Below are 8,521 nucleotides of genomic sequence, written 5' to 3' on the forward strand. Positions count from 1 at the left end.
TCCGGTTGTGCTTGTTCGGAAAAAAGATGGCACACACCGATTCTGTGTCGAATACAGACGTCTCTAAGATCTCTACTGCACTGCCCAGTTTCCAGTGCCTAATGGAACTTGTACTTTGGGGTCTGCACTGGAGCATTTGCTTGATCTACTTAGATGATATTATCATCTACAGTGCTGATTTCCCACAGCACCTTTAGCACTTGCGTGAAGTCTTTCAGTGATTTTGCATGGCTGGACTTAAACTTAAGCCATCCAAATGCGATCTAGCATGCTCCTCTGTTGCGTTCCTGGGCCACCATGTTTCCAGAGCCAGTGTTGAACCAGACCCATCTAACATAGACAAGGTAAAGACATGGCCAATCCCAACATCAGCCACACAGGTCAGGACTTTTCTCTGTCTGTGTTTGTATTATCATCGATTTATTAGACACTTTGCATGCACAGCTGAACCCTTGTATCACCTCATGCACAAAGAAGTGTCATTCTCGTGGTCAATAGAAGCACATGAAGCTTTCAATGTACTGAAACAGACATTGAGTTCATCACTAATTGTGGCATTTCCAGTTTTTTCAATCCCTTTTCTTCTTTACACAGATGCTTCTCTTCATTCTGTGGGATCTGTTCTTTCACAACGAGTGGAAGGACTAGAGTATGTATTGCGTACGGCAGCAACATGCTTCGGAAAGAAAGTGGTCTACTTTTGATTGAGAATTGTATGTCATTGTGTGGTCAGTTCACAGGCTATGTGCTCAAAGAGGTAAATGCCGGCAAACATCCAGAACCATCTAGAGACGTACCAGCACTATTTGGATTCCACTTCATATAGAGTTTGGACATTGGACCACTACAAATGTTTAAAGGCTCTGTCATGGAGAAGTTGGCGTTGGATCTATGATGTCGCGAGTCCAAGAAAACCGGAAGATCCAAAACCAAAACTTAGATATCTGAGAGGGAAAACAAGGGCTGGAAGGTTTCGAAAAAGCAGGTAGCTGACGAGACAATCTGGTAGGGAACATGATTAATAGGAGTCTCTCTATACTGCAGGAAGATGGTGGTTGCAAGATGGCGCTGTCTCTAAAAGGGAAATGAAAACCCCGGAAGTGCGAGTGCTGCTGGCTGACAATACAAACAATCTGGGGAAGGTAATCTATCATGCTTGCATGGAATGTACAATAAGATAATTTTGTTATATAATCGGGCAAACAAATCCAAATCAGCATGCATAAATCACAATGTAAATCAGGCTAAGGTTGGACAATTGGCAAACAACAGTGTAAGGACATATGAGAATGAGAAACCAGAAACAACGTCAAAACCGTGCAATAAAAAAACATTAACCAATGAACAAATTTGCTCAGTAAAATGACAAAGACTGAATCAAGTGCATACCTGCGAGTTACTTTACAGGCATGCACTGCAGCACTGTGAGCCAGTTGGGTCGAGGGGGATAATCTCTGAGAGTATGTATAAACATTGTAAAATGTGAAGCCACTGCTGTCCAGCTGTATTTACTGCACATGCACTGGTTGATTCTGCACAATGGAAGGTGTAAGTGCAGAAAATGCATGTCTTTTATTTATTTATTTATTTATTTTTTGTATGCATTTACGGATATGTTGGTCGCACAGGTGTAAGTGGGTATTTAAGTGATTAGTGTTGCCCTGTTGTTAGTGAGTGCATAGAGAGGGGGTGAGTTGGAGTTGGTGGGAATGCTTTCTTTCTGTTGACCGTTTTAATAATTCTCAACGGGTCTACAATTTCAAGTGTTTTTCTCTGATGGATTTTATTCAACCTAACATCAATAAATCTACATGGTTTTAAATGCTGAGAAACGAAACGTGTCACAGAGTTTGTCCTGCTGCTTAGTCTCTCAGTGGCTATAGGTTGCCGCTATAGAAGTGAAAGACCATGTTGTCCACAAACATGCACAGTGACTGCTTGGTACTTTGTGGATATCTGATGTCTTTTATATTGCAGAGTCACAATGAGTCAAGTATTTCACACCATTAGAATATTGGATAATTCCTCTGTAACATGAACATTCATTTATTATTTACAAGGGAAAATGTCTCACATCCAAGACAACACCTTTACTGTACCAACACAAAATGACTGCAAACTTGTAAAACCAATGTGTGTGTGTGTGTGTGTGTGTGTGTGTGTGTCAGGGTGTGCGTGTGTGCGTGTGTGCGTGTGTATGTGTGTGTGTGTGTGCGTGTGTGCGTGTGTGCGTGTGTGTGTGTGTCAGGGTGTGTGTGTGTGTGTGTGTGTATGTGTCTGTGCGTGTGTGCGTGTGTCAGGGTGTGTGTGTGTGCGTGTGTGCGTGTGTATGTGTGTGTGTGTGCGTGTGTGTGTGTGTCAGGGTGTGTGTGTGTGTGTGTGTGTGTGTGTGTGTGTGTGTGTGTGTGTGTGTATTATAGCTGTGTTGTTTCAGACAAACTGATCTACATTTTAAACTGCTGAGACTCATCAAAACACAAGCATGTTACTGATGTAGTAGTTCAAATAAAATCTATAGTTAATAAAATAAAATAAAAATTGTGATTTACATTATATATGAATGTCCATTGAAAGGTTATTTTAAAGATCATGCATGCATCATGCTTTACTTGTAAGTCAGACTGTAATGCTGAATCAGAATTTTTTATCAAGGGTTATTTTACACCGTCAGTGTCTCAGGGGTTTTTTACACACACACTCACTACATTTCATCATTATTATATATAAAATATATAATAATAATTTGTATTAATAATTATTTCAGATTTAGAATAGAAAACTGCAGTATCAAACATAAACAAACAATAAATACTATATTTTAATTAGTTCCTCATTGATATGATTTATTATGAGTAATAGATGTTTTCTTAATTTTTATATATTAACATATTTAAATAATAATATAATAATAATAATAATAATAATAATAATAATAATAATAATAATAATAATAATAATAATAATGCAGTTTCTTTAATCCTTATGAAAATGTGGTTATTGGATTGATTTATTGTGTGTAATAAAACAGCTGGGATGGAAAACTGCTGCGTCACCATTCGCTCAGGTAAAAACATCACCTGGCCTCCTGCGTCAGAAATTGTTGGTTGTGATTGGCCAGTCTGACTTTTCCCCGCCTACTGCATGGTCAATCTCTTTTCTTTGATTGGCTGATGGCTGGTGGCGTACACGGCGCGCTGCCACAGTAACTATAAATAGGGAAGCGCTCGGCTTCATTGACAGATCCGAAAAGAGTTCTGAAAGGAGAGTCTTGCTTCAACAGTGATTGAACGGAACTTCTTCTTTCCTGCTTAAACATTCCAGATTTTGACTTCTAAATTTCTGTTTTTGTACGTTTTGATAAGAAAACGATCAAACCAGCCGAAATGGAGAGTCAGATTCGTCAGAACTACCACCGCGACTGCGAGGCCGCCATTAACAAGATGATCAACATGGAGCTTTACGCGTCCTACACCTACACGTCCATGGTGAGAAGCTCCGAGGGTGTAAAATGTGCTGGGGTTTGAGGTGGACAGCTGACTGACTGGGAATGAGGTGGGTTAGTGTTCCTTTGTATTTCCGGTGTTTGACATTAGGACTCTTTTCCCACAGGCCTACTACTTTACTCGCGATGATGTCGCGCTCGAGGGGTTCGCGCATTTCTTCAAAGAGAACAGTCATGAGGAGCGCGAGCACGCGGAGAAGCTTATGTCCTTCCAGAACAAGAGAGGCGGCCGCATTTTCCTCCAGGACGTCAAGGTTATTTACACCTTTATTATTTATACACTAGGATTTTATACACACTGCATTGTTACTTTGTATCAGTGCATTGTTACATGTTATAGGATCAGCAGGATGTAAAATTGTGTATTGTAAGAATTATAAGTTGTGTCTGTGACGTCATTTGAAAGCGCCAACGCGTGAAGTAATTGAAGAGCGCAGAAGAATAGGGGTGTTTGACTTATTTAAGGGTGAATAGTTAATTAACACAGTGAACTACTCATAAAACATGCACCACCTTTAATAGTGGGCTGCAACCTATATGACAAAAAGAGCCATTTGGCCCCTCTCCCAACAAATATAATTTCCTTGCAGCTGCAAAAGACTAAACCTTTTTAAATTAAACCCTTTTTTTATTTTCTACAATAGGCTGGTGTGGGTGCAGGTTTTCATTCTAACAAATCTACATCAAATTTTACCTGTTTAGATCGAATGATTATTTTCAGTTGCTTAATGTTTGGAATGCAACCCTGTTTTTTACCACTAGGTGGTACTAGTGTAATTTGTATTTCAATTAATTTCCAGCTGGGTATTTCTCAGCAAATAGGGTGTGCTTCATGTGGATTTATTGGATTTATGGTAATTTTTGTTGTTTGCCAATTTCTTACTACATAGCAAACATGCTGGCAGGCCTTCATTGTTTGCAGTTAAAACAAATAAATGGGTAACTGCAGATTTAAAGTTGTCAAGTCAAAAAGCTTTTATTGTCATTTCAACCATCTATAGCTGATGCAGTACACAGTGACATGTAGCACCAGGGTTCTGGAGGAACTTTGTCTCATCACACAACATAAGACAACGACGGTGTGGGACAGATACACAAAACACATTTTATATATTTTTTTAAAAATAGACTTTTCTTCAAGATTTATTCATATAAAGCTTACAAGCTCTGGACCTCAATATCAGCTACTCGTGGGTCAGGGTGCAGGTAGTAGACAGTAAGTGACTTATGGTTTGATCGACAAAATATTAAATGATGCCTAAATGATTGCTTTTAATGATGCCTTGAACTCCAAGATAAGGGTTGTTTCATTTGAAACACTGCTCACTGTTTAACCAATATACTTTTACATCTCCATCTTTTTGCAAGGCTGCAGGGAGGCTAAAGAGCTGCAGGTTGCTGACCCCTGACCTAAGATTTTATTCTGGGTTTGAAGTCTCTTGAAATGTTATATAAAATGTTACGTGTTGTATTTAGTTTTTGCACATGTAACAGTATTGGGCATTGCTCAAGGGCCCAACAGTGGCATCTTGTAAGTGTTGAGCTCTAATTCTCAACCTTCCAATCAGAAGTCAAAGTTCACATGAGAAACTTAGTGCATAGAACTTAGTTTCTGAATGATATTTAACTTTATATTTAAGTTTTGAAAAACGTGTAAATAAAACGAGACCATTGTTTAATGTTTGAGATGAAATTGTTAAATCGTGTTCCTCTTTTTCTGCAAAACTGTGAATAAAAGTGTATATTCGGATTAAACACAATGGGGAATTTGTTTGCATGCGCTTTAAGAAACCAGAGCGTAATGAGTGGGGCAGTGGACTGGAGGCCATGCAGTGCGCTCTGCAGCTGGAGAAGACCGTAAACCAGACTTTGCTCGACCTGCAAAAACTTGCCACTGATAAAGGAGATCCTCATGTGAGTTATAATTGCTGATGGAAAATATCAGGATGAAATTGCTGTAATTATTTCTTACACTTTGTTCCTTTGTTGCCCATCAGCTGTGTGACTTCCTGGAGTCCCACTACCTAAACGAACAGGTGGAGGCAATAAAGAAACTGGGTGACCATGTTACCAACCTCACCAAGATGGATGCTGCCAACAACCGTATGGCCGAGTACCTGTTTGATAAACACACCCTGGGAGAAAAGAGTTAGAACTGCCTTCACACTAATCAAAAGAACCTCCATCATTAAACCAGAGTAAATGTGCAGTAGTGTTTTTTGGTTTGCAGATGAAAATAAATACTGTAGTTTAATGTCTGTTCTGTCATTTCTTGTTCTAATGTGGAGAATTTATAATTAAACCGTAAAGAAATATTTTAAGCTTGAGGCAGTTTTTTCCTTGATTTACATATTTATGGAGTGCGTTCCCTTATCCTAATTGTGCATAATTATAATAACCTCCACTCCCTACCCATTTTACTGACCCTGAGGTTCTACTGAGTATTGTATAGATGAAAGCTATTAAAATCATCTTAGTAATATGTTCTAAATGAGTAACACATCTCAGATAAAATCAGTATTCTAATTTTAAATTGTATCTACACAATTCTAACCCTATTTTTCAAGATAAAATATTTAATACCTGCATTACACATGAATCTGTACATAGATGAGGATGGATTCCTTTTCCAATGTGGTTCCTCTCCAGGGTTTCTTCTTAATGGCATCTCTGAGGTTTTGCTTTGTCACCGGCTCGCTCATTAGAGAGATACCACAAACTAGAGGTCGACTGATTCATTGGTTTTGTCAATACATTGGCACCAATAGTTGATTGCTGGAACTATCGCCCATCTGCAATATTTGTTTGCATTGGAGTGACTGAGAAGGTCTACTGTCTTTTCTACTGTATGAGAGCAGCCACTAGACACCAAGTTTGTGGGCATGCTTTATGAAGCCAAGAGGAGCTAACTCACTGAACACCATGCACATCAACTTTGTTTTCTCCATTATAAATTAAGGCGTAACAACTTTAAACATTAAAATAAAACTGGAAATGAACCATGTTATGTGATTTGCTTAGTTCTTTAACGGGACTTTCAGACTAACAGTTCTTTTTAATGCATTTTGGATGTAACTTTATTTGTAGTTTTTGCTATAATGCATGATTTTTTTTTTTTTTCTCCAATATTTAATATATTTTATTTAGCACATTTTCATGATTTAGTACTGTTTTTAAACTTTTTTTTAACAATGTGCAGTATTGCCTTACCTAGAGTGTTCATGGTTTTATCCAGTATATATTTATTAATGGAAATTAATAAATTAATCTGTAAAATCCTTCGGTTGACCTCTAGAACAAACTTATATACACTAAACTTATGACTTATTCAACTTCATAACCTTTTTCTCTGTAAAGGTGCTTTTGACAATGTTAATCGTCAAAAGTACTCTCAAATAAAATTTAAATTGAATAACATGGACCTTGGATATGTAAGCTGTTCATGTTCAGCAGCTAAGCTATGATTTTTTTGGACTACACTTGACAGAGGAGGAACTTTAGAAGCACCGATTAGACATCTAAATGTCCTAAAACGCTTTGGCATACCAAAGCGATGCCATAGATGTAGCTCTGAGGATAGACAACTGTGGCATTGCCAGACTACAGCCAACTAGTGTGTACATTGCGCTTGCATGAGAGAACTCGCATACCTTCTAGAGCTCTCCATGCGATCCCTTAAAATAATTTTTCAATCAAGGAAAAGCTCATTTGTTTACTTTAAAATAAATGCAGGAACTTAGTAAGAAGGTAGACAGACATTTACTTCTTATAATTATACTTTAGCAAACAAAGCCATTAGGGTTGCACGTGTCAGTGCACTCTTAGTTCCCCCGGACACCCGTGTCCTGGACCTGGATAAATGTGGAGGGTTGTGTTATGAAGGACATCCAGCGTAAAACGTGATCACAAATCAGAAATTCATACCGGATCGGTTGAGCCCCGGGTTTCCAAATGACCGCCACAGGAATCATTAGCCAACAGGGTACCGGTTAAAATTGGGCTACTGTTGGCCAAAGGAGAGGAAGAAGACTAGGGTTAGGTTTAGCAGCAGGAAAAGGAGAAGTGTAGAGAGTTGAGGTTTGGGTTGGTGCTTTAAATGTTGGTACTATGACTAGTAAAGGGAGAGAGGGAGTTGGAGAGGAGAAAGGTAGATATGCTGTGTGTTCAGAAGACCAAGTGGAAAGGGAGTAAGACCAGGAACATTGGAGGTGTTTAAACTGTTCAATTATGGTGTAGATGGAAAGAGAAAAGGTGTAGGGCTAATCCTGAAAAAAAGAGTACAGTAAGAACGTAGTGAAGGTGAGAGTTTCTGATAGGGTGATGAACGTGAAGCTGGAAGTTGAAGTTTTCTGGAACGCACTGTTTTTAACCAACTGTCTGTCTACCTCTCACAGAACAACCTCCATGGTCCAAACCAGTCTGGTTTTTAAGCAGCACATTCCACAGAGACGGCCCTTTTGCTGTTTCTGAGAAACTGCATGCTGCTCAATTCAAGCTGTCATCTGTGCTTATCTTCCTGGACCTTTTAGCAGCATTTGACACAGTCAACCACAAGACTTATTTACCCTTTAGGAGTCTCTGTATCCATGGAACAGCATGGGAATGGTTTGCTTCCTACCTGGAAGTTTGTTCATACCAGGTAACATGGAGGGGATCCACATCTGCCCCATGCAGACTTACCACTGATGCCCTATAAGGCTCAATACTTGAATTTGTTTTGAATGTGTTGTTTTTGTTCCAGATATTGTCCCTGATGTTTAGTTTTTCTCTGCTGTAGAGGATTACATTTGGCTCTGACCAAATAGTCTTGCAGGTTTTTGCCTTTCGTGTCGCTTCCATGAAGTCCCGTTCTTGGGTACAAATGCGATGAAACCTAAGGAGTTGTGATTTCACCAGGCAAGAGTAAGTATGTTTGTGGTGAAAGCTTTCCTTGTGCAGTGGAGCGTGTGTGTCTGTTTCCTTAAAGAAGACCTTGATGTCCAATTTGTGTGTGGATCTGAAATTCGGGCCTTTAATCCT

The 8,521-nt window shown here is 39.0% G+C and overlaps 1 protein-coding gene across 1 annotated transcript; it reads left to right on the forward strand.

The window, feature by feature from the left end:
* Window positions 1-3,219: 3,219 nt before the first annotated feature.
* On the forward strand, window positions 3,220-5,823 carry LOC310740246 (ferritin, middle subunit-like). Its single transcript, XM_083566783.1, has 4 exons — window positions 3,220-3,485; window positions 3,610-3,756; window positions 5,291-5,416; window positions 5,500-5,823. The coding sequence occupies exons 1-4, from the start codon at window positions 3,384-3,386 to the stop codon at window positions 5,653-5,655; spliced, it is 531 nt and encodes a 176-aa protein (XP_083422909.1). The 5' UTR covers window positions 3,220-3,383; the 3' UTR covers window positions 5,656-5,823.
* Window positions 5,824-8,521: the final 2,698 nt, after the last annotated feature.

Source organism: Silurus aristotelis (genome assembly GCF_946808225.1).
Source record: "Silurus aristotelis genome assembly, chromosome: 17".
Classification (NCBI taxonomy): domain Eukaryota; kingdom Metazoa; phylum Chordata; class Actinopteri; order Siluriformes; family Siluridae; genus Silurus; species Silurus aristotelis.